Source organism: Paroedura picta, chromosome 9 (assembly GCF_049243985.1).
Source record: "Paroedura picta isolate Pp20150507F chromosome 9, Ppicta_v3.0, whole genome shotgun sequence".
NCBI classification, from domain to species: domain Eukaryota; kingdom Metazoa; phylum Chordata; class Lepidosauria; order Squamata; family Gekkonidae; genus Paroedura; species Paroedura picta.
The window spans coordinates 69,202,915-69,220,546 of record NC_135377.1 but is presented as its reverse complement, the minus strand read 5'-3'; the positions used below and the strand labels follow the sequence as shown (position 1 = coordinate 69,220,546).

Below are 17,632 nucleotides of genomic sequence, written 5' to 3'. Positions count from 1 at the left end.
GCTGGAGAAGACTCTTGCGAGTCCCTTGGACTGCAAGGCGAACAAACCGGTCAGTCCTAGAGGAGATCAGCCCGGACTGCTCCTTAGAAGGCCAGATCCTGAAGATGAAACTCAAGTACTTTGGCCACCTCATGAGAAGGAAGGACTCCCTGGAGAAGAGCCTAATGCTGGGAGCGATCGAGGGCAAAAGAAGAAGGGGACGACAGAGAATGAGGTGGCTGGATGGAGTCACTGAAGCAGTAGGTGCAAACTTAAATGGACTCCGGGGAATGGTAGAGGAAAGGAAGGTCTGGAGGATCATTGTCCATAGGCTCGCGATGGGTCAGACACGACTTCGAACCTAACAACAACAACAAATGAAACAATTTGTTTTGGTGCAGAAACCTGCACCTGCCAAAATTTGATTGAAGGTGGTGGTAATGAAAGCATTTGCCTTTCATTGCCATCTTCTGACATCATCATATGACAATCATGTAAGAATGTGAGCGGGTCACCAAGTTTGGATGGAGAATAGGAATGATGGATATATTAAAACGAGTCCCAGGTGGAGGTAAAGCGGCCCTTAAAGCGTTGCCTAGGTTTAGAAGAACGTGAGAATTTGCCTGGGAATGTGCATAGCTATTCTGTAATTTATCATCTCTTTGCATGTCTTCACCTACTGAAATTTTGAGTTCCACTTGCCCTGGCAGTCCAAATAAATTTGGCTGAGTTTAGGAATGAGAGAATGGCGCTTTTTTGCGCAGCTACACAGTTACTGGTCTTGCTGGTGACTGCCCAGTTCAGCTGTTGTGACCCCTAGCCAGACCTTAGTTACTTAATCCCTTCCGTCCTGACCTCTTGCTCTGCTCGTGGAGCATCACCTTTCTCCATGACTCTGGCCATATCACCCCACTGTAACCAGGGAAAGCTTGTGCTCTCCCAGTTGATGAGTGCACATTAGTGACTGTGCTATAAATATCCCCGTGGTATGAGAGGAGAGCTGATCCTGTATCCTGATCTAATCTTGTAGTTTGAAGGCCAGCAAAGAGGCCGTTCTAATCATGTAAGCCATCTTCCTGTGTAGTATATATCTTTTCTGAATTAGATCATTTATTTTAAATCATGTTGGCTTGTCTTGATTATTCCACGCAGTTGCAAAGGCTGTTTTGTCATCGTCATCCCACATTCTCCCCCCGCCCCCCCCCCCCCCCACACACACACCAAAAAAAAGATCTTGGCACTGGCATTAAATTTATTTTCTTCAACATATCGGCATGCATTTCTAACCTGTTTCTAGCCCTCATGACAACATGTTTGAAAATACCTGACAAAGATTCAGAACCTAGAGCAGCCTTGCTCAACTCTTTTACTCTTGAGAAACCCCTGAAACATTCCTCAGGCTTCGAGAAACCCCAGAAGTGGAGCAATCTTGCAGAATATGGTTGGGAAGCAATGTACATGCCCACCCATGGCCCCTCCCCTTCCCACCCTTCCCATATATATATGGGATCCCACATATACACATACACATACACATACACACACACACACACACACACACACATATATTCACACCCACCAATTTGAAAACCCTTCCAGAGTCATCAAGAAACCCCAAGTACTCTGGAGTAGTGATCCCCAACCTGTGGGCCGCAGACCACATGTGGTCCTTCAACTAATTGGAGGTGGGCCGCGAAGGACGCCTTCTCCCCCTCCTCCCCCCGGCCCTTTACTTCACCCCCCCCCGGCCCTTTACAACACACTTTGGGTGTCATTGTCTCCCATCACTCCCAGATGGGACTATCTCATTGCAGAGAAACAAGCTCAGGGTTCCCATTGATTTGTCATTGTCATGAGTTAAAAATTCCATTAAAATAAAATGTTCCTTATGTTCATTGTTGTGGCGTGTCTGTATCTTATTTTGAAGGGATGTTTAAACATTACCATAGCGATCAGAGAGCATTAGGGCAATGGTTGAGAGTAGAGAACTACCCCCCCCCACCGGGCCTCAGTAAAAGGTGTTGAGTGGTCCCCGGTGATAAAAAGGTTGGGGACCACTGCTCTAGAGCCAACATAGTAGTAAGGGTGTTGTACTATGCTGTACAAGATCCAGGTTCAAATCCCTACTCGGCCATGGAAGCCTGCTGGCTGACCTCGGGCCAGTCAAATAAAACAAAAGTTCCACTTTAACAACATTTATCCCAATATGAGCATTCTCATACCAAAGCTTGTTGGTTTGTACGGTGACACTGGACTTCTGTTTTATTTTGCTATAACAGACTAACAGGGATATACTCCCTTTGCGATCATATTGGCCAGTCATACACTCTCAGCCCAACCTACCTCACAAGGTTGTTGTGAGGATTAAAAAAAAGAGGAGAGGAGAATGACGCGAGCCAAGATGGCCCCCGCTGGGAAGAAAGACAAGGTATAAACGAAGCAAATACATTTTTCTCGTCAAGTCTTATTTCTTCTACCTTGCCTACTTCTCTCTAGAACTGTGCAAGATTTTGATATTCCATCAACTGACTAGTAAAAGAAGGTTTCCGTTAGCATCTAAGCAAATCACGCAAAATCCGAAGGCCTGTAGCTTTATCAGCACAAAGGTAGATATAATCTTTCTTAAGGTTCAGGTAAGTTCCCCGAACTTTGCTGTGAGTCACCTCAGGGAACTGATAGTTCTCTGAGGCCTTCAAAAAGATCTGTTGGAGGGACATTCACTCACTTCCTCAGAATATCTGGGCTTGGCCAAAAAATAAAGATTTAAATGCTCACGCTTTGACAGTATGAGACCAAAAAGAACTCATTCGCTCTCAGCCTAACCTAACTCCCAGGTTGGTTCTTGTCAAGATAAAATGGAGGAGAGTGACTTTCTTTCTACAGCAATGAACCGAGAAAAAAGACTTTTGCTTCAATTGGTCTCTCTATCCTACTGGAGATCTTCCAGCTCTGTGCGGGTATAAAATTCTGAAATGTAGAATGGAGATTCAAATTTATGTAGCTTTTTGTTTTTTGAGGACTGACAAAACCGTTATCCTAGGCGATGTCAATTTGGAAAAGTGTTTCTGCTTTTAGAAACTAAGCCGATATTTAAACATTTTTACACATGTAATGATTCTCTGCCTCCTGTCCCAGTCGATGGCTCATCCCAATCAATCCCAAAATCCATGTTGCTGCTGGCATTTCTAGCACTCAGGAGAGGGGATTAATGCTGTTGGCACCTCAATCTGAGATCTGTTAGTAATGCAAAATTTGGGCGTGGGGGATGGTTATATTTATTAGCTGTGGAAGGGCAGATATTACAGGTCATCAGTACCACCCCCACCCCATTCTAGTTGAGTATCGTTCCCCTTCCTAGAGGGGCTGTAAGAACAAGTATCTAACATTCATTATTCAGAACCTTTAATGGCCTATAAAAAGTAGAGTCTACAAATGAATGAGCAAGTAGGAAAGTACTCAAGATGTGCTTTCCCAAGTAACAATTTTGTTCACATCTGTTCTGTTACAAATACGTTTTCTTTGCCAGTTTATATTCAGGGCCTCTGAGACAGAGGAGGAGGCCTGAGGACAAAATTTAAGGTGTCTTCATTGTTGTTATAGGAGCTGGACAAAATAGCTGGTTGTTTTGGTATGATGCTTAGGCCGAGTGGTGCGAGAGAATGCAGAAGAGAATCTTTGTCTTGGGGGCTCATAGTTGCTGTCCGAGGGTCCATTACTATTTGAAGTTATTATTAAGCAATATGTTACTGCAGCCTGTTATTAGTGTTGGGTTTTGTGAACTGAGCTCTGATTTCGCTGAAGTCCCAGTGGGATCGAGGCACCTCCTCTCCGTTCTGCCTCTCCTCTTTTCAGTATCTTGTTTCCAGCCTGTAAGGACCCTTTCCCAGATTGCAATTCATGGACTAAAACATCTGCCCCTTATACACCAATGAAAGCCCCGTCCTCTGCCAGGAAGAGATTAAATGAGACCCACTGACACACCCCTCTGCTTCACTGAAGTTTGACAAAATTAAGATGATCAGGTACATGGTTTGTGGATCAAGGATTTTTCTGCTTCTTTTCTCCTCCCCTTTTGTCTCTTCGTAAACCAGGAGAGCCAGCATGGTGTCGTGATTAAGAGCAGCAGCCTCTGATCTGGAGAACCGAGTTTGATTGCCCACTCCCCCACATGCAGCCAGCTGAGTGACCTCAAGCCAGCCATGGCTCTCTTAGGGCTCTTCTCACAGAGCAGTTCTCTTCGATCTCTCTCAGCTCCATGTATCTCACAAGGTGTCTGCTGTGAGGAGAGGAAGGGAAAGGTGTTTGTAAGCTGTTTTGAAACACAAGAGGATTGCTGGGTGACCTTGGGCCAATCACATTTCTCTTAGGGCTGCTTGCAAAGCAGTTCTGTTAGAGCTCTCTCAGACCCATCTCAGAAGGTGTCGGCTGTGGGGAAAGGAAGGGTTGGTGATTGTAAGCTCCTTTGAAATACATGAGACCTGCTGGGTGACCTTGGGCCAGTCATGGTTCTCTCAGAGCTCTCTCGACCTCACCTGCCTCTCCAGGTGCCTGTTGTGGGGAGAGGAAGGGGAAGGCAATTGTAAGCCACTTTGAGAGTCGTTTAAGTGGTAAAAAGGGAGGGGGGTACAAAAACCAGCCCTCCTCCTTCTCCATGATGAGAATGAAACATGTGCACAAATGTAGTGACTCTCACAAGGGGTGTGAGAATGTAGAATCGGAGTGTTTACACCAGTGGCTGCAGCCTAGAGAGAAATTGACAGCCGTGTTCAGTTTCAACTGTGATCCTGGCACAGCTTTTAGACGTGCAACTTAAAAAAATAAACCCTTGTAGGCATTAACTAATCAAAGATTAAGGTGCTCTGTTCATCCTGCAGCCAAGCAGAGATTCCTCAAGATAACCCATAATCAGATTGTAGAGGAAATCTAATTTGAAAGGTCTTCTGCAGGCCAAAGGTGGCCCAGAGGACAATACCAGATTACTCAAACTTCTGCTAGGACCATTACTAATATTCTGTATCATGATGCCGTTCAAGTGCATGAGGAGGGCTTGTCTGATGTTAGTAAATTATCCGTCTGGTCGTTTAGCAAGACGTACCGCTGGCAGGGTTTATGCATTTTTGTTACAATAAGTGCTGATTCTCAAATTACCTAAACCACCTAGTTTCTACTTCCAAGTAGTCCCATCCTTTGGGGAGAAGATGTGGTGGGGCTGGATGAATGGTTACAGAAAGTATCGGTCCTGTCTTCTCCCAGGGATAGAATAATGTTGCTGTGGGTGGTTACGCCCCATATGGCCCTCCTAGTTCAAGCAGCTCCAGATACAAACACGTGTAACTTGCAGCTGGCTCTTTTAAGTTGAATCTGAGTGTGTGGAGGGAGGGTGGGGAGGGCGGTTCCTTCTCATTTCTTAAAAATATGCATGGACAGAGCTAAAGCATTGTGTGTGGGCGTTGCTCATACTGAAAAGTGGGAGGAAAAAAGGAAGAGTTGCATCAGGATTCGAATACACTTGTTAAAAACTGCAGCTTTTGAACGCAAGCACGGATTGCAGCTGCCTTGCTCTTGGCTCATAATTTCCCATCAGCTGTTACTCTCTCATTTTGGGGGGGATGTTTCCACGTCTTTAACGTATATGGAAGTCGGTGCCCCCACAAGAACTATGTGTTAAAAGTTGAAATATATTCTGGCCAACAGCTTCTAAGGAGGGAAAAGAACTTACAGTTTTACATCATCATCGTATCGTATCGCATATAATTTTACATCATCATATCACACACCACGTTCTTTTCAACATTTGCATACATAGTCTATAAATCAGTTACTTCTTTCTGTCTTTTTCTGATCAATATACTCAAAGATTGGAATCAATGTCCTTCTAAAGTCGGATATTAATCTCTTTTGTATCAGATATGTTAGCTTTGCCACCATCACAATTGAATATGCAACCCATCTATAATTTCAGTTGTGCATTTGTATCTACCTAAAGGTAAAGGTAAAGGTATCCTCTGTGCAAGCACCAGGTCATGTCTGACCCTTAGGGTGACGCCCCCTAGCGTTTTCTTGGCAGACTCAATACGGGGGGGGGGGGTGGTTAGCCATTCGCTTCCCCAGTCATTACCGTTTTACTCCCCAGCAAGCTGGGTACTCATTTTACCGACCTTGGAAGGCTGAGTCAACCTTGAGCCAGCTGCTGGGATCGAACTCCCAGCCTCATGGGCAGAGCTTTCAGACTGCATGACTGCTGCCTTACCACTCTGCGCCACAAGAGGCTCTTGCTTTGGGTCTATTGTACGAGTGGCTTAAAAAGTTGTAAAAGCCAGGTCATTCTGTTTGCCAGATTTAATAACCAAAAGCTGTGTTTGTGGATAAACAGGAAATTGACAGTTTTAAGGACGTTTAAGGTTGTGACTTTCATCTTGCTTCGCGGCTAAGTTTGCCTGCCTCCTGGTCTGCTGCCTGATTGCCTCCCTCTTTTTTCTTCCTTAGGCCCCGGCTGCAAGCACAGAGGAAGTTTGCTCAATCCCAGCCAAACAGCCCCAGCACAACTCCCATAAAGATAGTGGAGCCATTATTGCCCCCTCCAGCTACGCAGATTTCGGACCTCTCCAAAAGGAAGCCCAAGACAGAAGATTTCCTTACATTTCTCTGCCTTCGAGGTAAGACTCTCTCCCCCTTTCCTACTGCATCAATCAAGGGAAGCAAACTTGAACTGCCAAAAGCTGCAGTCCCTATGTCACACTTTCTCAACCAGGGTGTCTTGATGGCCCTGGAAGCGTTTCCTGAATGGATGGGAGTTAATTAATCTTTTTATATATTTTAAAAAATTGTTAAGATGTTTATCGGGTAATATGACCATATAGGGTCATGTCAGCCTACCTCCTCTCCCAAAATGGCCAATGATGGGAATGGGAAGGGGAGGGGCCCCAGGTGGGCATGTCCACAGCTCTGCTTCCCAACCATATTCTGCTTGTTCACGCCACTTCTGGGGTTTCTCAAAGGCTGAAGGACGTTTTAGGGGTTTCTCAATGGTAAAAAAGTTGAGCAAGGCTGCCCTGTGTCCATTCCTTGCTATTAGGTCTTTCACCTCTTTCAGTCTGGGACTACCTGTGGCAATAGCAGTCATTGAAAGGGCCATGGTCTAAAGTGATCACTAAGGGGCAGTAGATGGAATTTTAATTTGTTCTGTTCTTGTTCCCTGGAAGAGGCTTTACTTTTGCTTTCATTTCATCTCTCACCCTGTCTTCCCGTAAAACTTGTGTTTGTATTTTAAAGGGATGAAACCAGTGGATCACGTCCTTCTGACCTAACTGCTGAGCTCACTAGCATTTATTTGTTATTGCTAGGCTGCTGTGTAATCAAGTGCATTCACTGTTGCATTTGGGATTCCCGCTCTCTGATCTCTGTCTCACACAGTGTGTCTGTAGAGGAGACACGATTCTTCTTGTTCCTGAGAGGCAGTGGGTTGCAGTGGTTAAGAGCAGTGGCCTCTAATCTGGAGAACTAGGCTTGACTCCTCCACATGCAGCCAGCTTGGGTGACCTTGGGCCAGTCACAAGGTCTCTCTCAGCCTTGCCTACCTCACAGGGTGTCTGTTGTGGGGAGAGGAAGGGAAGGCGATTGCAAGCTGCTTTGAGACTCCTTCAAGGAGTGAAATCTGGGTATGAAATCCTCCTCCTCTTTCCTCTTCCTCCTCCTCTAGCTCTTCCATCCAAAACTGGAATCACTGCCTGTTCTACAGCCACATGATCAAATAGTAGTGGCCACGTTTTTGGTTTCCTTTATATTATTTCTGAATCACTGGATAGATTAAGAAGCAGTACAGTTATATACATTCTAAACCCAGTGTTTTCCTTTGGCCCCAGGTATAATGCTTGCACAATATTCAACATCGTTGTTGGTTTTAAAGCAACTGACATTTAATTCCGAGCATCTTGTCACACCCATGTGCCTCATATCCCAGGGACGTGATTTTATCAGGTCTACACTGTACGAGACATTGAAGAACTATGAATGGATCTCCTAACAATTTAAGTATTTCTAAGCAGCAGCCGCTTGGGAGATTTGGATGGCTGCTGTAGCAGAAGCCCAAGGGAAGGAAATAAGAAACTTTTCTTTTCATGCCAGAACAAGTAGCCAACTCCTGGGGAAGGGCTGACCCTCTGTCACCTAACCTGTCAGTCCCGTTCCAGCTGTCACCCATGTGGCAGTGATGCTGTTCATAGAAGTTTCAAGAAACAGGGGAGCTGATCCATGATTGGCAATATCTTGTTAAGCGTGGCCCAGAGGAAAAGCTATTTGGGTAATAAATTCCGGAATGGTTGCTTCAGAACATTATTTTTCCCTTCACACTAAAAGCAAATCAGAATGCAAGCCCATCCAATGTAAAATCAGAGAACCCGGCCAGTGTTCAACCTGAGAATCTAAGGCAGTGTCAGACCAGACAACCACAAACTGAACAGAAACCAACTCATGCTAGGAACACCGTGTCGAACAACCAAAACTAATTTCAAAGGACACAATCCAAGCCAAAACAATAGGGCAAACCAATACCAAGCCCTGGGGAAAATACAGAAACATAGTAAAATTAAAGGGCCAGAAACAGTCCTAGAAGCCTTAAAATGCTGACTCCAATATTCCCATTTACCCCTGAATATTTCCAGATGTTTTGGGATCCATTTCCCATTATCCCGAAAATCCCAGATACCATCCAGAGGCCCAAATAGACCCAGAATATATCAACAAGGTATTTTTCTGATATATGCTCAGAGTGGGTATATCAGAACACACTTCGCTGTCACTGGGCCCTAGGAGCAGAATTTCAGCTTGCACAACAGTCCACATCTGGGCAGATGAAGGAAGAGAGTAGGAAAACGCTAATCCGTGAGCATTTCTGTGATAGTACCTAAGATCTAGATCATATTAAAGATTATCAGCTAAGTCCCTTTCCCTAGGTACTGGGCAAACTTATGTCCTAGTAGTATGCAGCTAAAATACCAGGATTTTAATTTTATTTCCAAGGATACCAGGGGTTTAATTGTGTGCTTATGTGACACTTCTCGGCCTTAGAACTCAATGGCCCCCTACCTTGCTTAACCTCTGAGTGGTTTGCAGCTTAAGAATTGTATCAAAAGGGACTGTATACAATGAATTCCTCAAGCCTCCCCCTTTGGGGAGGGGGAAAGGCCATTACAGCCCCCTTAGTAACACCAGGGCCTCTTTGAGCTCTATTCATATTGGGCTCAGGTTAAACAAAGCTGAATAAGCACATTCCAAAGCAAGCTACAAGTTTACTGATGCGGTTATGAAAGGGCTTCTTGAAAATGTGGACATGGAGGAGGGGAGGGGTTTTTTATTTGCTTCATGTCTGTATGATTCTAAAGTGCTGTTGCGGGGGGGGGGGAGCATTCCGTCCGTCCGCCTCAGAATTCCACCCCTTGTCTCCGGAAAATCCATGATTTTTATAGTTCCAAATGCTTCAGATTTTACCATTTCCATATGTCAGGTTGCGTATGATTAAAAGGCATGAAGCCGTCCCTGTTTATTTGTGATAGTAAACTTAAAATTTAAATTTAACAGCTTTCAGCTCACAGAGTCCGCAAATATGCAGTCCGTCTATAAAGTTTTAACCAGGATTTGTAGTGGACGTTTTCTTTACCACAATGAAAGATTACTCTGTGGTGGGTACAGTGCAAAGCCGTTGTTCGCTAAGAAGCTTCGGTCAAGAACCTATACTAAAATGCTGTAATAATTGCCTAATTATTTAGTCAAACCACAGAGCCGATTGACTGAAAGCATTCTCGGCATTTTAACGACACGTGGATTTAATGTAGCCTTTCTCGACTTTTTTACTGTTGAGAAACCCCTGAAACATTCTTCAGGCTTCAGGAAACCCCAGAAGTGCCATAATCTTGCAGAATATGATTGGGAAGCATAACTGTGTACACGCCCACCCGGGGCCCCTCCCCTTCTTGCCCCCTCCAGGCCCATATATGGTCATATCATCTGATAAATGTTTAACAAATTTTAAAACATATAAAAAGATTTATTCACTCCCACCCATTTGGGAAACCCTTCCAGGGCCAGCAAGAAACCCTAGGGTTTCACAAAACCATGGTTGAGAAAGCTTGATTTAATGGAACCCAGTGCTTAGCTCCTGAAACTTAGAAGAAGGCAAGAGTTGAGATCTGGAGGATGTGAAGTTCTTCATGAGCATTGCCAGAATGACTGTGTTTCATTAGTTAACCACTTTCTGGTGATAATGAAGCAGAGATTCCTGGTGGCCATTCCTTTAAAGATTGGGACCATACATGGAATGGTCCAACCAGCACCTATCCCAGGGGTAGCCAAACTATGGCTCGCCAGATATCTGTGGACTACAGTTACCATGAGCCCCCTCCCATTGACCATGCTGGCAGAGGCTCAAGTCCATGAATATCTTGAGAGCCACTGTTTGGCCGCCCCTGTCCTATGTCTTGATGAGTGAATGGGACCTCCATATTTGGAAGCATGATCTCTCTGAAGGCCCATTGCTGGCATGAAAAAGCAGGTGGAAACTTTGCCATCACTTACTGGTCTTCCTTTTAGCTTTATATTTCCTGAAAAATCGATCTCTCCTGGTCAAAGATTCTCCGGGATGCATCTGTCCATTAGCCTCCAACCTTGGCATATTTATTTCCTTCGCAGTGCTTCCCCTCACCACACCCCAGAGTTGAACTCAAACCAATGATAACCTTCTAAACTCGGCTTGTTATTCCTGTCTCATCCTTGAATCTGTTCAACATCTTCATTTTGCTACCTACTAATTTATTGCTAACCCCCTATTTGTGTAGACTGGTACATTGTGGCCAAGGAAGAGTACATCGACACAAAAGCGTCCACTTTGGGGGGGGGGGGATACTTCGTCGGTCTTAAAGGTGCCACTGGACTCAATCTTTGTCCTTAAGTTGCCCCATTCTGTGCCCCTTTCACTAGCTGCTTTAAAAGGTAGGCGGGGGGAGAGGGAGAGAGAAGAACTTGGCTGTATGTCAGGGGTAGTCAAACAGTGTCCATGGACTACAATTCCCAGGAGCCCCTGCCAGCGAACGCTGGCAGGTGCTCCTGGGAATTGTAGTCCATGGACATCTGGAGGGCCGCAGTGTATGTCATAGCCATAATACCAGGCTGTTCATGGTCCGCTGGTGATGGAGGGGGCAGGCTTTGAAGGGCGGTCCATCTTGCCTCGTGCACAGACTTCAAATTGACCTACCCAAGCGCTTCTGCTGGTTATTGAGGCACCCCTGAACCCTGTCCTTAGTGATTACTTCAAGAGCCACAGTGTATTATGTACAGTTGCTCTCCCCCCCCCCTCCCCATTCCTATGCCCTGAGGCTATAGTGCCGATTCTCATTTACACTATGGTTCCTTTTACATCATGATGGCGAATATAAAAGTGGCTTTTAAATGGGTTAGGTTACATTTATGTTGGCACGTAAATAGAAGGCAAGCCTTATGTTCTCAGTACCGAGAGAGAGGCCGGGAGGCCTGGGCAGGATTTTCCACCTATGCGTAGTCCGTAAATGGGGCCTCCTGTCAAAAGAGGGGGGGCGCACACTCTAATCCTTCTGAAATGTAGCATTTGGCACGCCACATATTGACTAGGCCAGGCTTAAAGCCCACATACCTTGACCCGGCTTCGTCCTTAAATCATTGTGACGGCTTAAATTGTTTTAGTGTTTCTCTGGCCCAGCTGGGCTAATTGTGAGAAGAAAAGACAGGCTCAGGGAAAGGGGAAAGGAGGGAGCTGGGCAAATAATTCCCAGAAAACAATCCAATTTTGCAGAAAACCAAAGCCCAAATTACACAGAAGGCTCTTGGTGCAAGATGGTTTCTGTCGTGGCTGGTAATGTAACAGTTTGATTTCTGTCCAGATGAAAACAGTTAGTTTGCACTTCAGTAAATATTGCAGATTTTCTGCCAGCTATTCCTGAAGAGCAGGGAAATGCTGCTTTTGACAAAAACAGATGCTTTCTATACTCTTGATTCCGCTGGTTTTGAGACATAATTCTTTTAAAAATAAATATACTGAATTCAAGTCAATAGGAAACAGAATTCTCATTATAGAAAGGGGAAAAAAAACAGCACAGAGATTCAATTACCAACATTTCTTTTTCCTGCCACGATTGCCAGCGAGAGCAGCACTTCTGCTGAAATTTCTCCCCTAGTCCAGTTATTTCTTTTCTGTTAACTGGTCTTTCCATATGGTCTGATGAAGATTATACAACTTGAAAGGCTCATAAGGCTGTATGGCAGTGTGGCTGTAAGGCAGTATGGCAGAATTTACACTGCTGTAGTTTCCCATCTCTGGTACACTGGAATTGTACGTTGTCCAAGTGTTTATATTTGCTCAGTGTCTTATGCCAGCACGGTTTCTGGTAGGGAACTATCTTCGTCGGCAGCAGAGGGGTAAGAGTCAATTCCAGGGAACCTTAAGGATTAACAAGGTTTCCAGGATAACTTTCAAGAGTCAAAGATACAGCAGATCTAGAGCTCTAGCTGTTGTTTAGGCCCAAGCTTTATTGGTTTCTTACCTTTTGATATCCATTTTTAAAAACGAAAAGAACACCCTGACTCCCAATGGCTTTCTTTTCTTTTTGATATTTGGTTTTGGAAATGATGGTAATTCAGAATTTGTATACTTCTTGAATAGCAGTTTCTTTAATTATAATGACTATATTGTCCAGTCTCAACATCATACACTAGATTTGTTCCAGATTTGTGAGGCACCTTGAATGTAGGGCCCAGATCAAAAGGGACAAGGGCCTATTCTGCACACAATAGATAATGCATTTTAGAAGTAGATTTTCCTGTTCTGCGCAGGGAAATCCAGCTGCCAAAACAGATTGTATGTGCATTATCCTATGTGTGCGGAATGGGCCAGGTTAAAGAAAGAAAGAAAACTGATGAAGTTAGCAAACCTTCCCTATTCAGAAATTAGATATCATCTTTCTGACTCACCAAACCAAGGGAAAGGTTAATCAAGGTTTACCGTATCTAAATATACTCAAGTAGGTTAGTTTGCTTATGATTGTATACGATTCCAGTCTATTGGCACTTTTAAAGCCAACAAAATTTTGCTCACATGTACACACACGTCTTTAGATAATAAAATGAAATGGAAGTTACCAGGTTCATTTATATCAGCCTTTTATATAACCATTGTTTATATCAGCCTTTGTTTATATCAGTCTTTCTCAACTTATTTACCCTTGAGAAACCCCTGAAACATTCTTCAGTCTTTGATAAACCCCCAAAGTGTTGCGATTGTGCAGTATATGGTTGGGAAGCTTAGCTGTGTATGCACCCATCCTGGGCCCCTCCCCTGCCCACCCCCTCCAAGCCAATCATTGGCCATGGGGGGCAGGTCATATCACCTGGTTAATGTTTAACAAAATTTTAAAATATATTTTAAAAGATTTCACTCCCACCCACTTGGGAAACCCCTCCCGAGCCATCAAGAAATCTGGTTTCTATGTTTAGATTTAATTCCAGGGATGTGGGGTACTTAGTGAAGCAAATAAATGTATTAGAATAGGAGATTGATGTGTAAATGTACCCTTCTTAACTGTGGAATGCTGAGAGTAATTAACCGAGACCCTGTTGTTACGCTCCATCCATCTCCTCTCAAGCATGGAGGTAAACAACATCATCCTTTTCTTTAAGGTGGAGGGATGGGTTGTGCAGTGTTAGGTCTCCTCTGTCACCAGAACCAGAGAAATACATTCCAATCTACTATTCCAAATTCCATTACATTCTAATGCTTACTACATTACAAGTTATTAAAATACAGAACAATAACACACACACCCATCAAGGATTTAACTGGGGTGTTGGTTTCTTATCTCACTACATAAGCTAATTTCATTGAGTCTTTACATCTGTATTTTCCCCAAGGAAGGCTTCTTTATTTTATTGTATTTTTTAAAAAATTTGGAATAGTAGATTGGAATAGTGATTGTAACATAATGAATAGTCATGCAATTTGGAAGACTGGAATGTATCTCTCTGGTCTGGTTCCTCCCCACACCACCATAATAGGAAAAGAAAGCCGGATGTCCCCAGGGGACCCTAGGTGTTGTGGACAGATGTGAGCATGCAACCTATTAGTTGGGATTGCTAGGTGAGTTGCAAGTCCCTTTTGGAGCTTCCATTTCTTTTCTCCTGTTTTTGGAAGACTAGTTAGTCATGTGCAGCAGAATCTCCATGCTATCTGCCTTTGTTTGGAGAGACACCTCGGTAATATGGTAAGATCATGTCAAGTCTCCAGACACAGCAAGGAGAGCTGGGCAAGCAGCCAGAACGCTCCTGCAGTGAGTACGCAAAGTGTGGTCAAGGAAGCCGAGGGAGTACGCAAAACGTGGTCAAGGAAGCCGAGGTCAATAGCCGGAAAACAAACACTCTCAAACCCAGTCTGATAAGAGGAAGGAGAAGGTCAATAGTCAAGAGTAGCAAGGCAAAGGTCAGTCAGGGAAGCAGGGCCCACGAAATTCAAGAGCAGGGTCTGGAGATGCAGGTCGAAGAAGAAAGACCTTGCCAGCACAATGCGCTTTTACTCTCTCACAGCTAATCATGTGCAGCCAACTCAGTCTTAGGAGTGGATTCTGCAACGCATCTCAGAGATCGGTTCTGTCTTGGACAGCCAGCATTGTGCTCCTGTGCTTTTCCTCTAAGGCCAAGCGCTGCTTCCTACGCCGTTGCTCTTTGGGCTCAGGAGCCAGCTGCTACTGGGGCTTCCTCCACAGGGTTGCTAGAAATGTGGGAGGCTTGTGGCTAGTTGTGGCTCAGGTTCTGGGCTGGGTTCCCTAGGCAGTTCTGGCGCTTCTGTGGCTGAGTCTGTGGGCAGTGGCTGAAGCTCAGGGTCTGAACCTGGCAAGACTCTCAGAACTGCCTCTTTCTCAGACAGGGTTGCAGCTGGCTGGGACCTGACAGATCATAGCACAGTGTAGAGAATTCCTTTTTAGCACAGGCAAGTTCAGATATTCTGACTCCTCCACTTTCCGTCATCTGATTTGTATGTCACGTGTTTTATTATTCCAATGCTGCTCTTTGAGGCTTGGTCTAAGTTGGGTCTCAAGCATCAAAATGTGGACGGTCACTGGCATAAACCATGAACAGGGAAGGCCACAGGAGCGTCCAGAAGGCAAAAATTAGTCTAGAAAGTATGCCCCAGTGAGTTCATGAGCACAAGCTCTGACCTATGTTCCATGGAAAACATCTCCCTCACCACCCTTTTTCGCCCTGTCTGTGATCCTGTCCCATTAACAGCTGCTAGCCACCTAAAAATTAACCCGGTATATAGATAGTTGCATCACTTATAACCATGCCTGAGAAAGTTTCCTGCTGATTGTGTGTCTTTGTATAAGGGGGTGATGTTGCTATTAAAGATGCAGCAGCACTTTTGACCCCGGCAGTCTTGAACAAAAAATGTACGCTCTCATTTTCCTAAGTCACTCAGGAGCCATGTTTTAATCATCAGGATTCATATTTTGTGTGTAAGTGAATGATATTTAGGCACGCAATTTATTACCAGGTTCTCCGGCCCTACCCAGCAACATGGTGTATTTTGGAAGCTCTCAGGACGAAGAGGAAGAAGAAGAAGAAGATGAAGAAACGGAAGATGCTAAAGTAGCTTCAAATAACGCTTCATCTTCGTGCCAGTCGACGCCGAGGAAAGGGAAAACGCAGAAGCATGTTCCAAATGGACACGGTAGGTCATGGGACATGAGAACGTATTCTTTGTCCAACTGCTACACCAGTCTGGCTCTCAGGAGGGCAGAGCAATTGTTTTATTTTAAAGCCTTGTGTTCATTAAATTATTCCATAATAATATCCCATAATTTTTATTGCCGTAAAAATAAAGATAATCCATAATCGGTATGTTCTAGCTGATTAGGCACATTTTGCTATGGCCCTTCTCCTTTCTGAACCCGCATCTGCAAAACGCACATACAGCAAACCGCATTATTTTCATTTCTGATTGGAGACCGTTTTCCTGGCTGCTAGGTTAATTTGTTAGGACTGTCGTTAATGCAACATTTTTTTCCCTGTAGTACGACATCAATTACTTCCTTGCAAATCGGGAGAGCTGCCTTAGTCACAACATATTTTCTTCCCGTGGCCTTTGTGTTATACCCAGATAAATTGATCAGCACTTTTGTTGCAAGGGCTTGAAAAATGTATTTGGCACCGAGTAGCTTGAAGCCCTAAGCTTGAGCTGCCGGGATGAAAAAATACCTGGGCTACCACGTCCCCCCCTATATCCCCCCTCTGCAAAGTCATACATATTCTATTGACTTTGGCAGCACCTTCACAGTAAATCACTTCTGTGTTCTTTCCCGAAGACCCAGTGATAAACTCTTTTGCCTTCTGTGGCCTTCTCTTGCTTTTCTGTGTCCTGTCAGCTGGGTACAGCCCAGCTTCTTCTGACAACGGGGAAGTGTTTCTTTTGCACGGAGAAGGAAACACCTGCAAGTAGGTGTTTCCTTGCCGCTGGTTCTCTGCTGAGGTTATGAAACCATTTTTCTTCCCAAAATTTCACTTCCGTTGTCCAAAAGAAAGTTTGAGGGGTTTGTTTTGTCTTTGGAAGAACTGCTGGTGATCAATAATAATGACTCCTTCTGTGCCAACTGGTTCTCTGTTATCGAGTCCAAAATTGCCCAAATTGGATTTTCAGTAGATTTTTTCCCCTACTCTCAAATGAATCAGCCATTCTTTGTGCTCTAAAACAGGGGTAGTCAACCTGTGGTCCTCCAGATGTCCGTGGACTACAATTCCCATGAGCCCCTGTCAGGAAACGCTGGCAGGGGCTCATGGGAATTGTAGTCCATGGACATCTGGAGGACCACAGGTTGACTACCCCTGCTCTAAAATATAGAGCACAAATATTCATTTTCCCCCCTGTTTAACCTCATATGTTCTATCAAGTTTGGTTTACAAATCCATCATGGAAAGATGGCTCACTATTTCTGTTACCTTGATAACCCTGATCTGTGTAGAGCTTTCATGATGGCCAGGATGAACATTGTCCCTTCTAAGGTGCCATCTGGGAGATATCAGAAGATTCCATTTCAGGAGAGGTTAGGTTTATGCTCTGCAAATTCACCAGATTCAGTTCAACGCCTCATTCTAGATGGCCAGCTTCATGAGGTTCCTCGTGAAGAATTTCTTATCCCACTGTTGCATTCTAAGGGAATTGTAAAAGAGGAAAGTGCATTTTGATACTTACTAAGCGACTATTCACCTGAAATTATGTCTATGGTTGCAAAAAGCTTTAAAAGTTACAGCTAAACTTTTCTAGTGCATCCTATTGCAGTTGTTTTGTTGTTGTTTATATATATTCCCATTTGCTTGATCATTCTCTTTTATATGCTGCAATGCTATGGAATGCCAATGAAGGGGATGATCGAACGAGCTTTAGGCAGAAACTCAAAGCAAAAAAGCTCAACTAGAGCCAGGGCCTTTTCAGCTCTGGCCCCGGCCAGGTGGAACCATCTGCTGGATGACATCAGAGCTCTAGTTGTTCTGCAGGGCTTGCATGACGGAACTGTTCTGCCAGGCCTATGGTTGAGGTGGATAGGTGGGGACCATCTAAATTGCTGACCTTTCTAACCAAAAATCC

General features: G+C 44.4%; 1 protein-coding gene across 1 annotated transcript in view; it reads left to right on the top strand.

The window, feature by feature from the left end:
* JARID2 (jumonji and AT-rich interaction domain containing 2) overlaps positions 1 to 17,632 on the top strand; it is a 246,656-nt gene that overhangs the window by 178,403 nt on the left and 50,621 nt on the right. Inside the window, exons 4-5 of the mRNA XM_077353275.1 lie at positions 6,466 to 6,635; positions 15,545 to 15,721. Coding sequence (XP_077209390.1) covers positions 6,466 to 6,635; positions 15,545 to 15,721 — 347 coding nt within the window. The remainder of the gene's footprint in view (positions 1 to 6,465; positions 6,636 to 15,544; positions 15,722 to 17,632) is intronic.